Raw genomic sequence first — 19,112 nt, 5'->3', positions numbered from 1 at the left:
GATCTGTGGCTGGCCGTAGAATAGAATTGGAAAAAAGAATTACCGATGAGAATGGAAAAAAATTAAACATTCACCCGGCAAATTCCATGCTATTAATTTTTTTAACAGAATCGTTCTTATGCTATACGTTTCTATTTTAATTTACATCTTCTTCTTCTTCTTTTTTACTAGCTTTCGTTTTATTTCTCGCATACACGGTTCAACAATTTTTATATTTGTACTCATGGCATTAAATTCTTTTCACGCATAGTTTGAAAACCTGACTTTTTCCCTATGGAAAATTACATCGCGTCAACTTTTCCTGAACGTAACACGTATGTCACAATGCGCAATGGCAAAATTAGGAAAAACGTATTTTCGTCCTCGGAAGGATTATTGAGAAGTATCAGACATAATCTGCCCAACAAAATGTCGATAATGAAACTGAATAAAAATCAGTCAAAACTGTACGTGTAAAATCAACATGAACTTAGAAACTCGGGTAAATAAATGTTTGAAAGAATAACAGTACATAAAAAAGGGAAGCGGTACAAAGCAAAAAACGATTGTGATCTTGGAGTGAAAAATGGTGGTTATCATTCTTCACCATTTGCGCTTACATACCGACCATTATAATAAGTACGATAATTATTTAGAAATTCGGTTTAAAATTACAGGAATAGAGGTAAAGATCCGTTTGAATTTTTTTTACACCTCTCTTTTTTCCCCCTTCTTCCCGCTTTTGTTTTCGCATCTGACAATTATCGGTACGAAAACCCGGACGCGGCTAATCATCGGATTATCCTCGCGATTAGTTTTGCACCGCGTCTACCTTACCGGCGGGGCGACGGTGGCGGCTGTAATCCGGGGGACGAAGACTGAGATGAGAAGGGCAACAGATCTCGCGGCGGGCAGCTGTCAATCAACCGAGGGCTAGACTACCAATTTCTTCTCTCATAATTTGTAAGAATTCCTCAGGTGAAACGGCGCGGCATGGCGCAGCCTCATATGAACCGCAGCCGGAATCATTACGAAAAGGTAATTGCACCGATCACGGATCGCGGCTTTTCTATGTATTATTCGCCTCATTATAGTTCTGGGCATGTATCAACGGTTACATAATAACAATCTGCTATACAGTAATAACAATATGCAGTTGTGTGTGTGGGTGCGTAGAGAACACCCCGTGTAATCATGGGCTCCCCCTTTCCTCCATTATACATGCGTATAGAGACCGTCAGAAGTTGTATCCTATCCGATGCCACGCCAGATATCCTTTGTCTAATTATCTATTTATCTAATTAACTTTTACAGATCAGAAGCGATCCTCTTACCCGCAACATCTGACCGACCACTTCTGGGAATAACAGCTTTTTTTGACTCAAATTATTCGACATTTTATGCGTATACGTGTCTGTTTGCATATTCAACGACTTTGATACTTTACACTCGAATAAAAAATGAATTCATAATCCATGAACCTGATCTGTGAATTTATAAAACGTATTTCACCCACGGAACTACCTCGAAACTTGGGGCTTCTTTCCAGTCGGACGATGAACGTGCTTTCTGAATCCTTTTTTCTTCGCAATCTTTCCATTGTACGATAATTCATACATCCGTGAAAAGGACAAAGAATTCTTGGGAGTACCATAATCACGCATCTTAGTCTGCGATACCACAATTGTAATGGCGTACCACAAAATTGTAATCGTCCACTGCAACTGCGGTACCCAGTACAGACCATGGGTACATCCGACGATATCTCCTCATAATTCACCTTCAATGTGTTGACCGCCATCCATCTCCAACTACGAACAAAGGAACCATAAACAGCGATCAAGTCCGAGCCGAAAAGTCGAGGCTTCCGTTCAGGTTACGCCAATCCTGCGAATTGAAACGTGATCGAACGTGACGGGGTACCAGCCATGAAATCTAGGCGATGCTTTCATCGGGTTCTTGTGACATGAGGCGGTGTTTATCCCTTGACGAAAATTTCGGACCTGTACAATGGACCGGACCGAGTGACCACTGTCCATTGTCCGGGATGGGAGATTGAGGCCTTCACGGGGCGTTGAACACGGTCCTAACCACGGGTTCCTTATCCTCCCTTCTTCCTTCCGTACAGCTTCGCAATCCCAGGGGGATCAGACTTCGTTTCATCCAATAAACCGTCAATATGTTTCCGACCACCGGGAAACTGGACGCAAAGTGATTGCATGATTCAGAAAAGGCCAGATCCCCGCTCCGGTTTCTCGATCCTCTCAAAGATTTATGGACTTCATTACGCTGATGATACTCGGAATGCCGATCGTTTCTTCCGGACTCGCACGTGTCGCCAGCTGGGATCCGAACCCTTTCGCACCGCGTTTCAGGAACGCTTATAACGTCCAGGAAAGTCGATTGAGATACGACATACGAGTATTTAGACAGTACACGAATCAGGTTTCGGATTCTCCATCACACAGTTTCAGAGAATGTTTACAGTGATTGAAATTAACCGCAGACTCTGATCGATTTTTCGTAAGATCGAAAATCCACCTAACAAATAACTTTTACTCAATCGTATTTCGGGTAGGACTCTACGAGTTTTCTTTTACTACTGAGCCACATTTCCCCGTTTCCTTATTCGTTTGTGTCAACGTTACCAACTCCAAGAGAGAGCGATCAATGTGTATAAATGGTCGTTGAAGTGGTAAGTAAAGTATAATAGTTATAAGTATAAGTATGGTAACAGTTCTTGTCGTGTTGCTGGTCGAACGCGAACGATATCAGCAAATGACCGGCGAATTTCCTACCACGGAGGGTTGCGATGGTGATGGTGGTGGTGGTGGTGGTGGTGGTGGTTAACAATTTTAGCGCAGACTACTACCGTTCCTCCGGTGTATATAAGACGTGGATTCTCTTACAGAGCTTACAAGCGACACGCAACTCGTTCCATCATCATTACCACTCCGCTGACTCAAAGTGCTCCGCATGTTGCTACTGCAGCCGCACCACGCCGATCACCCAACCCCATTCTTATCTTGCCGTAATCGCTGTATACAACATTTTGTTCCTTTATTTTCTCTTCTTCGCTTCTGTTTTACTCCACAAATCTACTATGCATCCGATAAAAGAAAGAATTTCTTCCAATAGCGATGTATTTTTCTAAAATCAATCTCGAATTCGGACCGGTGAACCAATGACTTGTCGCTCGTTTGGAACAATTGATTGCCATTGGAAAAAAGGTCCTAAAATACCGTTGGAACTGCGCTTGGCAATCACTTCTCAAATCTTCTACTTCTTGGTACACCAATTTCGAGAGGAAAAAAAGCTTTTATCGCGTTACGACTCAAGTCGTGACAGATCTTCGTTCGCTTTCACAGACATTAGACGACGTGGAAATTGTTCTAGAAATGCTTACAGGGCGTATGAAGTGCATACGGTCCTGAATAATGCAATCGGTCCATGCTGAAAGTGCAAAGTTTGTCTGTCTGGTTGTACGGAAATCGTTCCTGCCGATTCGCGAGACGTAACAAATTGCCAGTTACGTGTCTGATGCGTGAATATAGAGAGACGAGTCAATCGTGTACCCGAAAGTCTGCGCTGATACGATTTTATATGACAAATAAGAGATGAAAAATTGGAAGCAAGGAATGGGGAGAGAGAGATGTGAAGAGAGAATCAAATGAGCTCGTTTTGCGCACTCCGGCCTTAAAATGTAACGCCATTGGGCATGTGTTCAGGACACTGCAGGTAGGTGAATACCCATACTGCGATACGAACTAAAATGAACAATAAATAATGGCATGGGAATGCATAGGACGTAGTTCCGGGCTGACGGCTGCGCTAACATATTTTTCCGTTTTCGCTCTCTCCCTTTTTCTGTTTCCATCTTTCTCCTCCTCATTTTTTTTTTTTTAAACATTCACATGCCAGTGATGCTCAATCCATGCAAATTGCTAAACAAGGAGAAAAGAAGCTGTCGTAATATTTGCTCTGTTTTTCAGCCCATAACTATCGTTGTCTCAGTAATCGCATGCATCGAAACAATTCAGGCTGTACGGTACATCAGCAATTGTAAGAAGAAGAAAAGTAGAATAAATAAATTTAAAAAAAAAAACGTGACGCAATCGTTTTCATTGAGTTTCAATGTCCTTGGAAAGATTTTGGACAAATGTGAAAATTTCCTGCACTTTTGCACGCCGGATTTAAGAACCTGTGATTTAGCGCGATGAAATTTGAGAACCATGTTGATATTTCTGCTACATACCCATGGTGGTAATTATTTCTAGCACGCAATTATAAGCGCGTAGCGCGTTGTGTCGCTTGTTCAACAGCATTGCAGCTCTTATAGACGCGGTGCACATCTATAATATACAGGTACAAGAGCTTGGAGAAGCGGGTATATATACAATGGTAAGTATATCGTATATAATGTAGTAGCTGTACACATATATGGACTGCACGCTGGGATATCGTTGCATCAGTTGCCTCCACTAGTTGCTGCAGCTGGTATATTTGATTGCGGGTTTACATTTCAAAACAATGATTTATCTAATTAACAATAAGTAGACTCATGTGATATTCCGCATTCGTATGCGGAGATGCGGTATTTTTTTTTTTTTTTTTTTAACAAAGCTTTTGTTTCGTTCTTCGAACGTGTGTAGAAAACTGCAGATATTTTTTTCATGTATTGTAAATTATGTATAATATACAACTGCGGATGTGCGAGTTAGTTCGTAATCCAGAAATCAGATCGGCGAACAAAAGCCGCCGAGATAAAGAAAATGATCCTGTCAAGAATTTTTATTTACATTATACGTAATATGCACGGATAATTAATTACCCATTATTCATACCGAATGTAATGCTCGTTATTTGGTAATTATAAGTCCGTCGGGAAAGAGAGAGAGAGAGACTCGCGGAGAGAAAAAGTACTTGTCAATTTTGCGGCATGGTTTTCATTCTCGGCAAGACTTTCGATTTCAAATTAACAGTGAATTGCATAATGTGTAACATAATTTGCGCAGAGTCAAACTAAAACTGATGGATTAAAAATTTCAAAATAAAAAAAAAAAAAAGTTACGCGCAAATCCTAAAAAATCGCAAATTTGGTTATGTTCGAGTATTTTCAATGTTTGTATTTACCGATAGTGACGTATAAAGAATGAATAAATTGGGTCAAAAACTTATTCACGCAGATATAACAATTATTCTAATGATAATCCGAGAAGACTTTTAAACTTTTATATAGTAATCTGCTTGTTCCTGAATTCCCAGGTGCTCCTTCTATCGGTAATTTTGTGTTTCACCTGTCCAGGTAAAAGTCCGTTCAGTTGGCAGTAGCTCCGTTAGATGGCAAAACCAGGTGTATACCGAACGAGTATCTCCCTCGAGGCTTCCCTCTGCTGGGGATTCCGTATATTCCCTAACAGTGTAACACAACCGTGCGAAATTTACTCCGGCACGAACCGCTGAACGATTAAAAATTTTGCATTGAAAATGAATTTGAATTATGAACAACGATACAAAAAAAAAACGTAAATAAAAATAAAGAAGAATGAATTTTACTTTGAGAAATATAAATTTCAACAGCAAATGCACGATAGAAAAATTATATTAATATTTGGTATTGGATCAGGCGACTGTTTATATTTAGTGAAATAGTTTGGATAAAGTGAAAGTTGTATGAGCGATAAGAGAAGAAATTCTAACGACAAATGTTCCGAAGAAAGAATTAATGTTTATTTCATAGGAAGACTGATTCGGAAATTACTAACTAAACAGGATTAGATCAGTGATATTAATTGTTTTTGGTTACTTTGTGTCTTCAACAGAGTGGGCGAAAAATTTCCTACTACATTGATAGAAAAAAAAAAACCAAAATTATATATAATACAAAAATTGACTGCTGAGAAATTTTCCGTTCCCGTCGTCGTTGCTGTATAATAGTATTATTGTATAAGAAGAAGGCAAACTTGGTCTTTTCGGACTGAGCGTAAGTTTGCAATACGAATCGCAGGTGAAGTCGAAGCCGAATATTGTATATACGTGAGGCGAAAAGACCGTTTCCTGCTTGTTGCACAGGATTCTTCACATAACAAGATTATGTTGCGCGTTTTTTCGCAAAGCACGAAATTGAGGTTAGGGTCGCGTAATGTCAGATTAGTTCACGGCAGCGCATGCGCATTGACTCCCAGGACTTGTAAGTGATCTTTTCTGCACTCCGCGCACGCGCATTCGCAGACTTACTCAATCGTCACAGAAACTGGTACTTTATGTTCTCCATAATTCAAACACTCATGAAAAAACGCGTAAAACATGCACTCGTTAAATGAATAATATGTTTGTTCAAGCGCGGAATTTCAGTTTGTTTAATTCCTTCCCTGCAATTCGCGTTGTGACCATCATCGACCATCGTCGATATCGGATATCGTGTTAGCGGTCAATCGGCGTATGTGATTCGTGTAGGGGTAGGTTTTGCCAATAAATAGTGTAAGGATACGGTGCGTGAGTGAATGATGCGTGCGTGCGTGGATGCGTGATGACATCGAGCGACACTGACCAGCTCAACTGGTTAACGTTGGATATACAATCGTTGTTTTCGGTCGCGTGCGTGAATCAGTGAGTTCACGATGCGTGCAGTCCGCTACCCGACTCCTCCCAAGACCCCTTTCGCTTTCTTAATACGTTTCGCGCGGTTGCTGCACGCCTCGCTATACTAATGTAGGTACATCCAGATACCATTTCCCCTGCCTTTCCTCTCATCTCCCCTATATTCAAGAGATTCGATGTACAATTGCGGAGTCTAAAGGTGCAGAATAGACTTTTTTGAACTATGGTTGTCGAAAAACATCGGCGTTTTTTTTTTGGCAATTTTTTATTCGATCTCAAATCACGTATATGTGAGTTTTGGAGATCCGAGTCATTGATGAAATATATAGCAATCAATTAAAAAATAAAAACTATGTGTACATAGGTGTATACGTTACACCCACGAAGAGAGAAAGGGACAGATGAGAATGAGACACTGGGTGGCGTGCAACATTCCGTGGTACCTGATGCAATTCCCTGACCAATGCCACACTGTTCAATAATCCATTACCATGCTGTATATAAGGTCCCTGTATATACATATATATATATATATAAATCGAAGAGGGGGAGAATCCCCAATATCCTGTATTGCCGATAAAACGCCTGGACCTCGCATGCTTCCGAGGCGTTACCATCGTATGAAATAATAAATAGAATGTGTAACGTATACTATGCATTTGAGTGTGAGTAACCAAATAAATAAATATACATACATGTATACTTATGCATTGAGTATAATTCCTACCCTACGACTCTGTTGAATAGCTTTCAATATTGTAAGATTTTTCAACTCACGTATCATGGATCCAGCGATGAATTTTTGTAAAAACTGCACGTCTTTTTTTCAATTGCTGAGACGTTAACAAGCACTAGGCTTTAAGTTTTTAAAGAATGATTGCTAATATTTGATTTTCTTCATTTCATTGCACAAAGATTCTTTTTCAGTTTTGTAGTTTCTATTGATATTAATCTCCAACAACAGCATGCTTAGACTTTGAAATATTATGTAATAAGAAAAACTTGAATCTTATTCAGTGGGGATGAACTGTTTGAAAATCGTTCAAAATTTGACATTCTTAGAGTACAAATAGTCAAGTATAGCTTGCTTGCCAAGTGTTAGAAAAATTGTTCTACTTTATACAAGTGTGAACGAAATGGCAAGAAAAAAAGAGAGAAAAGAAGTTAACCAAAGGTGAAGAAAACCAATAATTTCTACCATTTTTGATTTATCTGCAGTGCCGTAAACACATCGGTAATACCCAATGGTAGGTACTGTATCTATACGTATATATATACCTACTGTACACTAGTAGCGTTCGAGATAATCCGTGCTGCATGTTGGGTTCTATGTACTACGGTGCCGGATAATCTATATTTATATAAGTGCTATCGCTGTATAGTCGCTATTGCTTGTACTGGTATAATCGTATATCTGATAAATACCACGCGAGGCGCAAATGGCGATAAGAGAATTGTGATCTATGAAGATAAGTAAGCAACGAAAGTAGTTGAGCGGATATAAGTGACCCACACATCGGTAGAAACGTCACACGTATACGAAAAGCACAGTATTCGTGTCTGAATGCATGAACTTCAGGAAGCCAAACCTGCACCCTCTGAGTTTCGGGACAAAGTGATATTCAATTCGTTCGATCTCATTCAATTACCTGTATACCATGTATGTGATATCAATGAAGGAATAAACGGAGCTGTATATTTACCTTTAATAATAACCTGGACAACAAACGTATACCCAGCAATAAACTTTTTTTTAAAAATAATTCGCCCGGCATAGTCTGCGCTTACTCGTGGTCTACCCTCCATATCGATTCGAACCACCAGCTGGTGTTTTTGTGACCAGCCAAGTGTTAAGTTGACTGCAAAGTGGCACCCCCGTACGAAATCTCTTTTACCTCACGCATATCGTTAAGTGCCAGAAGAAAATTGTTTAACCCGGACGGTAATATACGTGTGCCGCATGAAAACTGCATAGTGTTAAAGTTACAGAAACCGTTGACTCCAACAGAAACCTGAAGGCACTTCAACAGCAGGAGGACGTTTAGATAAGAAACTAGTTCATTCAAGGATTTTTTTACATCATCGAGAAACAAGCTCTCCACTTCAGCCAAACTAAATCTCGAGTCGTTTAAACTATTTGCATGGTAAAATGATGGAACCGATGCAAAATGCACACATCTCGGAACTCTGCCACTGCTTCAGCTTTGTCTCATTCAGAGAAACAATTAGAATCCTCCTTTATTGATCAATGGATGTTCCAACGAGTCCTCCATCCTCTTGAACTAGAAACTTGTTCGTTTCTGCATTGGCGAATTATGTCCGTGTTTTTTTCCAATGAATCTGATCATTTAAAGAAGATTGAGTCGAGCAGGACATCAATGATCCAGGGTAACATGGTTGCGACTGATGAAACTAGACAGACATTGCTAAGGAGACGATGGAATGAAGGTTCGATGAAATCCGGTATCATTGATGGTGGTGTTGAACTGTGACGTTTGTACTTAGCGGACGATGGAAGGATATGACCAAAAATGATGCGGTAAAAATAGCCCCAAGACATGGCAAGACAGATCGATAGCACGACAACTCTGCAGCTTCCGCACAGTGCCCGGATACATATCAGTCGAAAGAAAACCATCCGACAAATGTGATGCGGAAAAAGAGATGCCCCGAAGAAAGTGGGAGGTTGGTTAAACAAAAATGAAAGAATAATCGAGGGTTGACACCGAGGGTTCTAGTCGTAGTTGCGACGCAACGCGGTTCGGCGATAGCAATCGCGTTGAGGGAGTGTGGCGCTTGGCCTTCTCATAGCGAGTCGGTTATAGCCGGCAGTAAAGGTACACAGAGAAAGCGCCATGCTGGTTTCGTGATTGGCCGGGTCGGCGTCGACCGGGGCGTGTCGATCGCGGGGCGCTACGTCGGAAGGGCGCCTCCTGGAGCGGCGCTCGTCGTTCGGCCCGAGCTCGATTATTAAGACCCTCCACCACTACCACGGCCACCGCCACCACCACCAGCACCGCCGGTTCCACCGCTACCGCCGCATCCTTCAGCGCGCGCGGCGCTTTCGTGCCGGTGCTCGTGCCTCGGCAGCCAGACAGACTCCTGGAGTCGAGGTCTTGACCGGACTGGATACACCGCTGCAGTTGCGTCCGACCGCGACGAGCCCACGTTCGCAGCTGCCAGCCGCCGCATGGTTTCGGTTCTCCGATCCGCTGCCGTGAATTATTGCCCTGAAGACAGTGACACTACCACTTCTTTCCAACTATCCATTAATGGGTCTCCGACCATTTCGGTCCGAAATTCGCGGTGGTCATGTTCGACGAGCAACGTGCCAAGTGACTAATCGAAAGGCATCTTACCGCTACCTTACTTTGCAGACTGTGGTGGACCGTGGAAGTGACGAACAGTGATACGGGTTATCAGTTTTTTGTGAGAGTGACCAGTGAGACGTTGTATGTTCACCGCAGGACGGTTCGACGTTAGTGATTTTACCCAGCGTTCACGGTGATGAACTTTTTAGTGCACGTGGAGAGATTTTGAAACGTTTTGTCGTAATCGTGATCCTCGGGTTTCGAACATCGACCAGTGTCGACGACGGTGAACAAGTGCTCCAGTTACTCAGGGCTTGTGAACACGGTGGATCGTGTCAAAAATCACCAAGTAAAACTATTCTTGATCAATGGTCAGGCGTTGAACGAAGTCATGTGCAAATTTTCAGGATAGTGATTAAGCTAATGATCAAATGGAATAGACAAGTTTTCAACGAGGTGGTTGCAGTTTAGTGGCAGTTCATGACAGTGAATAACCGAAGTAAGGACTGTGATGGTTTTGTTCTTCCATCGTGAAATGAGACCGTACTAAAATGGATACGCGGTGTATGATTTGAGGATTTTCAGACAAAAACTTTCGCATACGTAAGGTGATAAGTAAGAAGAACTGTGCGATTACCAGTAACAGCGTAGTAGACAGTGTCGTTAAGTGAAATATACAACAACGAAACTGCAGGGAGCGAGTCCGTCCGAGGTGGTATAAGCCACGATGCACCCCTTGAGAGAGTGAAGGAACCTGTTCGTTCGGGAACCCTTGACAACAGGAGAGCGAAGCTAGGTTGAAATTGTCGAAGGAAGAACGGTCGTCGAGCGACGGTACGAAGTGGTGAATCGGAAACGGGAACCGGCAGAAAATTGCAGCGATCCCCACAGCGCCGTCATCGTCAGGAGGTGCAGGTCGGTGCCGTCGAGGATGACGTAGCCCGGGGGTGGCCGAGCCAGGGAAACAGTGCGACCCCGGTCCGCACCCTGTACGCGCTGGACAGAAGCGCGGCAGGGCTGGGGGTGGTCGGTGGAGTCGGTGGAGTCGGGATCGGCCCCGGGGTGGTCGGCATCTGCGGCCCGGGATCCGGAACGATCACGCCGACGGACTACGTCACCGCGGGATGCTACCCACCACCGGGCTCGACGCTTTCCTTGAGCGCCGTGCACCCCCAGCCCTCCACCGTCGTCGTTGACCAAGCGATGACGCCCACATCGGCGCCGGCACCAACCTCGGTCGCGGGGCCGAACAACCCCGTCGCCATGAGCCAGCTGGGGACGGTTTACGCGACCAAACGCCGCCGGAGAAACGGAAAAAGGTAAGAAGGCCATCTGATTCGTAATTATTGAGCGTCTGCGTGTAGTGGTCAGCCTGCGAATTCGGTACCCGAAACTTTTATCGCTGGGAATACCTGACTCTGGAGAGTTTTGAACTGTTATCCGCCATCGATAGTCCCCAAACTTACTCTTCGAGGTATGGGGACGGCTGCCAAGATCTTAGAGAGATCGTCTTTTCCATGGTGAAATGATTGAACGTACCGCTTCAATTCATGTTACTGCACAGAAGCTGAAATGAGAAACGAATCCGAATTCTCTGCTAATTTTTGTGGTATTCCGAATTACATTGGGTTGTGTCGGCGAGCAGTTCAAAATCGGACCTCTAACCACTGGCGATGAACGTCGGACTCTTTCTCTCGAGTATTTTGGCGATTTCTGTGAGGCTTCGACGTTTCTCTTATCTTGAACATCCGCAACTCTGATATAGTGGCTGCCAATGATCGTTGATACTTTTCAAAGCGTCTTCGTTATAGTTCTTTGGCATGCAAGAATTCTAATTGCGAGGTATCAGGTCTTGTTATAACGAAGTACTTTGATACACCACCTACGAAACACTGGGTTTTAACGTCTCTTTTAGCGTCATAAGTCCAGAGTCAGAGGTATTAACAATTCATCGCTACTCTGATTCACTCCCAAAGGTATAGTGTAGATCCCATCAAGATATGAATATGAGGTACAGTCGTAACACCAAACTCAGTAATTGTTGGCCAGTACTCCTAACCGTAAAACAAGTAGCCAGGTACTCACATGACAGCAGAGTAACTTGCGATCTGTTCCATATTGCAGAAGATATTGAAAGTGAGGGTAACACATTGTAAACTGATCGAAACGTTGATTAAATTATGATTCAGGATGTATGAAATAGCGATGGAAGAACCGTGAAGATCAAGTTCGACTCGGACAGCCATATGTATATGCCATGTACACAATGCAACGCTACTCCATTCACAACCGATGAACAGTAACGACGTCATATGATCACGGGTGAACCGTACCTACGAGAATGGAGTAAAACAACGGTAATACGCGTGTTAAATATTGAGCAGTTGACTAGTCGTTACCTCGGCGAGTTGCGCGAGGTGAAATACCCAGTCGCAGAAAATGTCGAGTTCAGTTCAGCGACTCGTTTTCACGTAAATAATTCAGAGATCCGACGAGCAAGTCGAGGCTTCGCGGCCGGCTGGTCGGCTAAACACCTTGAAGGGCCCCGGGCGCTACGGCGCTTTAAAGTGGCTACGGCAAATAAAATCTCTACAGACGGAGTCCCAGCCCCGTTTTTGAGCCACCATTCTACCCTCGTAAACATTATTACTTATTTAACATGAAGAACAATATTTGCACTGGTACTCGACGCCGGTTAAACTGCTGCACTGCAATCAGCTGCGTACGTTTAAATAGAGTTGACTTGAGACCTCTGGCTTGACGGACTTAACCACTTGATCAGGGAGGGTTCGTTACTTATTCATACTCGCGTTTACCGCCGTTAATGTACACCGACGCTAGTCCATCTGTCACCAAAAGGTGTTGCTCGTTTAACGGTGGAGTCACGAGCAGTTTGCATGTGCTGGATGTATTAATATGCATGACTATGACTTCCATATCGAATTTGATACACAAACTTCCACACGCATAATCTAACTCCACTATCTTTTCGATGACCGCATTTGATTGACTCCAATTTATTCATCAGACGCAATGCTCAGCTCAAGATTCGGAGAAATGTGACCACATATTTTCAGGGTATTAACGCGTTAAGACTACGAAAATCAAAAACCTCACTCACCCTTCCTGCATAGGATCCAACAGAAGTTGGATGACTCTGAATTCGTTCCGGCGGTGCGAACTTCAGAACCTGTCGAGACAATGTAAAACAATTTCATTAGCAGTCGTATCAGTAAAATAAGAGTCTTTGTAGAAATGAAAAACCTTCTGGAACCAGTGAGTTTGGCAAAATGACTCCTGGCTCTAAAATACTTAGCCAACAACTTCAACTCGCTCACTAGGTTGAACATTTAGTAATTAGTCGATAAGGAAAGCTAATGGTGAAATAGATTCGTGGACGTGTAGAGCATGGCAGATTTTTGATAGCGGTGTAATATTTTTTCACCAGTAATCAGTGGACGATGGAATTATCATTGAGGGTTGTTACGTGCAGCGCACGCAGCTGGAGAGTAACTGACGTGAGCTGGCAGTGACGAAGCGGCGGCTTCATTGCCGAGACGTGGAAAAATAAGAGCTGCACGTATACTCGCGGTAGGTATTACACCTGAAGATTGAATCTCTTTAAGAGAGTTTGATCACGTAACGACCGTGCTCACAGAATAGGCTGAAATTCAAACGCAGTTCCCACTGTACACACGGCTACGTAAGGCACCATTATTCGTTCAGCACAGACCATTCCATGGCAATCAGACCCATCACGATCAGATGCCGAGTATATCAGGCATGATTCTGATGTCGAGAAAATGATGTTATGACTTTTTGATAAGTTGACAGAACATGGTTAGCACTTGGGTCATTTTTTAGAAAATCAATAAAGTGCTTCAAGATATAACCGAATCTTTACCAGGTGGTTTAACCTCCTTGACCGCAGTGTCAGCTTGTAAGGTTTGAAAGCAACGTAAGATTATTTTGCGAGGTGCTTTACGAAATTCATCTTCTTCGCCCGACTGTCCCAAAAGTATGTCGAGAGATTGTTGAGCTGAAGATTGAAACAAAAGAAAACCAAAAAGGGTGTGTTCGTAAAATGAATAGAGTTGAAAACACCTATGCAAAAAACAGTAATCCTAATGGATGTTTTTACGCGGCGATTCTTCGGTGCCGAGAATAATATACAAGAGGCTCTTTAAGCACCGTCTAAGAACATGTTTAAGCGGGTATACGTATGGCTAGGCATATTTTTTCGCGTCTATTATATACGTATGAGCCAAAGTGTTTTGCCCTTAGGGCGAGCGTCGTCGACCTGGTCCGGCTGGTTCAGGTTAGGGATTCCATTGACGGAGTGCAAGTGGCATGCCTACCGGAAAAATCCGTCAGTAATGATCGCAGGGAATTAAGGTGAATCGCCAAAATGTTTTGACCACGCGGAGAAGAAGATGACTCGTATTACGTTCGGGTTCAATTCGTGGATTTTATTACTATACTAGCAAAATATAACCTCTCCTGGATTACTCGAGGAAAATTTGCGCAACGCAAATACTCACACCAAGTCCGAGTCCATCGAGTAAGATGCGGCTGGTCGTTTCCCTAAATTTTACGAAGTTTCGTAGAAGGCCGTTGAGGCGCTGCTTGCACCGCTCGGCTAATGACACCAGCTTCTATAATTTGGGAGTTTTTGAGCGAACAGCCAAATTGCCATGCCGGTGAGGGGAGGAATCACTGTTATTACCAGATCCCCGTATAGTCAGTCGAAGCTGATTATACTTCAGACCTTAGACTCTCTTCTGACTTTCCACTTCGGGATTTAGACTCGAAAAATGTCTACTCGCATCTCACTCGTCATCCCAAACCTTCACTCTAACTTGGACAGCTACGCGTCAACGCGTCCGTCATCTCAAACACCGATTTCCTATCGTACAGCGATCCAACTGTCATCTATTTGGTTATGCGTTTATCAATCCCAGTCGACGTCAGTCATGAAACCAGATTTCCTCAGGCAAGAAAATTAGGAAATTAAATCCCTTAGTTTCATGGATTTCCTCGCAAGTTTTCCCGCAATCTTCTACTCGAATCGTCGTTCAAGCTCGCTTTGTACTTGAACGAGTCGAGTCGCACATACCGAATGTCCCTCACTTTTTCTATCTTTTTTCCGAGTCTCCGGCAGTCGCAGCTCTCCTTTTCTGAATCTCCTCTCGGACTTTACAAGCAGCTATGGAAGCGAGCTCCGTGTGTGTTTAACCATTCAATAATTCATCCCGCCATTCATCACGAGTCGAGCGTGAAATTTATCTTATTTTTATGTATTGGTTAACGCGGGGGTTTCCCCCGCCCCCAACCACCCCCCACCACAGCAACGACCATGCATCATTCCCTTATTACCACAGTTTGTTTAGTCCTGAAATCCTTCTCCTTTTTGTCGTTTTTTTCTCATTGGATTTGTACGTTTCTTTCTCCCGGGGATTCAAAGATGGGAAGACAGAAGTCAGGCGAATTTGTGGATCAAAAAAATAACGGTAAGCGTAAGGTTACGAAATCGTGAAATCCTCCAATACCAACCTGGCCAAACATCATTGGACGTGGAAACTTGGTCAAAGATCACATTTCTAAACGAACCTATCCTCGTGCACCAAAATGTGTAGAATAACTTCTCGGCAAGATTAGTATCGTCGGTTAAATTGGTGGAGGGATCGTGCGCGCGTGTGGCCACGCTCCGGCTTAAATTGGGGCTTTGTTAGAGGCTAGCTTGTGTGGACGCGATATGGTGGGCAGTGTAATAAACATCCGTTACCCTTGTATTCCCCGCATGAGACCGCAGTCATAAACGCATAAACGCATAAAGCGGTACGTACCTACCTACCTACCAGCTCTCTATAACCCGGCACCTACACTTATGTAAGTTATATCCATTGCATGTACTTCACAGTGAATTCAACGCCGTTGCAGAACAGAGTGTAGCAGCAGCAGCAGCAGCAGCTACGGCATTTGGTGCGGACTGACGAAGTCGAGTCCTCGGTCCCTTGATCAGGAAACTTTGGCCGCAGACCTCACTTCCGGTTTATTCCCAGAGTTTTTCTCTTTCACTGTCATTAGGTATTGTATCCTACGTCACACCATGCTGTCCCTAATTCCTTTCACCTTCTCTCCCATATACATCCATCTCTCTCGCAGTATACCTTTTTATTTTTTGTTCGTTAAAAATTATAGTCCAACTTAATAGTAAGGATTAATATCAGCGGTATCATTCTTCAATTTCTATCGATGCGTTGAGAATCGTTCTCATTTAGCCACATTATACCTAAGTGCCAGTGTGTAAAATGGGAATGAGACAGAGGTAAAAGGAACAGGGTAATAATGAAAATTCTTATCTCGAGGATATTATATATACTCGCTGATGAATAATTCATGAGTAAGTGTATCATATACCTATATTTGTATAAGAGTACGGTGATTTACTTACGCGTTTTATTAATTGCCTGTTCTCGTTTCGCTGTAGCAACGCCGTAGATTATTCCTCATACACATTACGGCGATGTTTCCCTCGCGATGATAGTTGCGGTACCATGATATAGGTACGCGTAAGTACATGCTACGTGTTTACACCTCGTTTTTGTTAAAGATGGTATCGAAGTTTGATAAGAGAAATAAATTTTCTCCAATTTCCACAGCCCACTTTCATCACGTTCAAAAAAACTTTCTCGCATTACGCATTTGGATGAAAAGTAATGGTATAAAATACAAGATTCTTCCATCCCTTACATCACAGCTGTCACGGAATCGAGTCCAACGAACATTTGATCGTCGATTTCGGTCAACCAGATCCGGAGATATGCCGCTTTGAGTTGAAAATTAGCGCGAGTCGCGCAACTGGCGTTGCGACGCGAATGAGCGAGTAGCGTCTAGTCGCGCTATTCCTCCCACTTCAAATTCAATTATCTCGGGTCCAGGTTGTCCAAATTTGATGAAAGAGGACTCGTTGAGGTCGTCGCAATATCGGCGCTAACACTAAGAAACTAAAAAAACATTCTCTGATACTGAATTAAAGGTGATTCCTAGTGGTAAAGGTCTGTTTCAAAATAGGAACTCCATACATTGTACGTTGGGCACGTACCGGTACGCGATGCGATGTTTTTCGTGCTCCTGTGTACAAAGGACACATCATCGGACATGCACGCCCGCTAATTGATTAGGGAACAAAGTTAGCGTCAAACGACGAGTTGACAGAAAGCTCGCTCTCCATAAGGTAGGAAATACCGTTCACGCTATCTGTCACAGGAATTGCTCGTAAACTATAGAAGATACGGCAAAGTCTATACCGGCTAAGTGTGCCTTCAGGTAGTACGTGGGCTGGTCGGTGGTTGGGTAAAGATTATGAGCGTACGCTTGGGCAGACTAGGTACCTGCAGTTTTATAGCAATCAGCTACCGAACGGAGCGAACCCCCACCACGCGTTGATTAAACCGTAAAATGTTTCGACGCGGTTGCGTTGCGAAATGAAAAATCCCATACGTACGATATAAGAGAGTTGGATGAGCTCTTGACGGTTGATACGAGTGAAAACTTGGCATAAGTTACACGGTGAACCAGAGTTCCTCGTCAGATTTCGTATTCCATTCAAACTCGAATGAGAAAATGATATTTCGCTCTTGCTGTTCTCACGCAGATCGTGGGTAATTCTTAAGTGAAGAGGATTTATGGAGGAGAGGTATAGCATATTAAAGAAGACGTGAATTTGGAGTAATGCCTCGTCGAGTCCTATCATGGCCACTGCTATAGCCAGCAGCCGTGGATAACGTATTGATGAGAAAGCGGACGCGATGAGTAGGTATGATAAATTTCTATTTATCGCAAGACAAGTCGTCAAAACCGACGTGTTCCACATACGTCAACCGCTTGTCATGCGTACGCGCGTAATTGTTAGTTAATACAAGTGACAGGTAACAATAAGCCGATTAATTAATGGTTAGATTAATATTAATAGCGTGTTTACTCAACTTGGCTTTATGTATGTCTTGTACTGCGCCCCGAGCGAGACTCACAAGTAGCAGCGCTAGACCGAGAAACTGTGAAGGTATGAAGTAGGTACCTTGACCGTTCGCACGCATATTGTACTGCGATACGTGTAATAACTCGGCTGCAGCTTCAAGATCTCTCGGATTTGACGTAAGTCACCGGACGTTTCATGTGATATTTGAAAATACTGGAAACGTGAAACGTGCACGATTCAACGGACAAATGTCATTCTATAATACTAGAAAAGAGACTGGATATTGGTTCCCACAGATTTTTGGACCGTACAAAGTTTCTGGCGGGCTCAGTTTCCAGTCAACTGAGTTTCAGAAGGTGAAATCTATTATTAAGCGTAGTTTGGATGAGGTATAATGATTTAGGAACCAAGAGTGCCAAACACATCGTGCGGAAATCACAGTATGGTTTAAGCCTTGACCCTAATTTCGAGCCTTTGAGGGAACTCATCAACATCTGTAAGAAGACCAAACGAAGTTCGTCATGATTTCCGCGGTAAAAAATAAAGACTTTTCATACCAAGATACCAAGTAACGTTCCGAACTCAAAGTAGCTAAGCCGACGCAGGGTTGCGATGGGAGTGAAGGTATCAGTTAATTTTGCGGGATTTGCATTTCAAAAATGTAGGATTAGGCGTTGCACGCATCGTGGAAAAGAAATGCTGTTGCAGGCACAGAGCGGGCAGTTTGCTAGGGGCGGAGCGGTTCGAGGCTAGTAAATACAGGGTTTCCTGCTTCTTCGTTTCTCAACATTCGGGGCCGAACCTCCAGCAGCACCATCCGCGAGGCTCACACCGAGTACCAAGGTTCACCGAACCCCGAGCATCACCCCTAACCGCGATTCCCGGAGTTCAACGTTCAATTCGAATCGCGGGCATTGTGTGGTCCCATTCTGATTCCTCCGATAAAAATTCTCCAAATCCCGAATGGACTCTTTACGTCCTCAAACATGACCTCGGGGCTTCGTCGAATCTCACAGTACAGTGAACAGTCATCTTTTGAACTGAACGAAAGTTAATTGGAATGGCTCGATGGGTGTTTACAGGAGTCACTGGTACCCTGTTCGCCGAACTGTGTTGGGCACATGAAAAAAACTGCATGCCGCAGAAAAAGATGAGGGTATGAAAATGGATTGTGGATTTTACATCCCATGTGGTGAATATACGGATATCACTTCTTCGACGTCACATCTACATGAATTGCG

General features: G+C 43.3%; 2 protein-coding genes across 8 annotated transcripts in view; one reads left to right on the top strand and one right to left on the bottom strand.

Moving 5' to 3' along the window:
* Positions 1 to 19,112, bottom strand: part of LOC124183967 (semaphorin-1A-like) — a 220,037-nt gene that overhangs the window by 186,913 nt on the left and 14,012 nt on the right. Inside the window, exon 2 of the mRNA XM_046573198.1 lies at positions 13,012 to 13,080. The gene's annotated coding sequence lies outside the window, so the exon portion shown is untranslated. The remainder of the gene's footprint in view (positions 1 to 13,011; positions 13,081 to 19,112) is intronic.
* The window catches only part of LOC124183965 (neuronal PAS domain-containing protein 1-like), a 128,798-nt gene continuing 119,300 nt past the window's right edge, over positions 9,615 to 19,112 (top strand). For 3 of the 7 annotated variants that reach the window (XR_006871100.1, XM_046573194.1, XM_046573193.1), the window contains exon 1: positions 9,620 to 11,209. Coding sequence is in view for 3 of the 7 variants with exons in the window: in XM_046573194.1 (XP_046429150.1) it covers positions 11,094 to 11,209 (116 nt within the window). In the remaining 4 variants the exon portion in view is untranslated. Of the gene's footprint in view, positions 11,210 to 19,112 lie in introns of all 7 variants that reach the window. The other 4 variants (XR_006871101.1, XR_006871099.1, XM_046573195.1 and 1 more) reach the window with 3 other exon arrangements.

Source organism: Neodiprion fabricii, chromosome 5 (assembly GCF_021155785.1).
Source record: "Neodiprion fabricii isolate iyNeoFabr1 chromosome 5, iyNeoFabr1.1, whole genome shotgun sequence".
Taxonomy (NCBI): Eukaryota; Metazoa; Arthropoda; class Insecta; order Hymenoptera; family Diprionidae; genus Neodiprion; species Neodiprion fabricii.
Note: the sequence above shows the minus strand (reverse complement) of the source record. Positions and strands in the feature narration are given on the sequence as shown.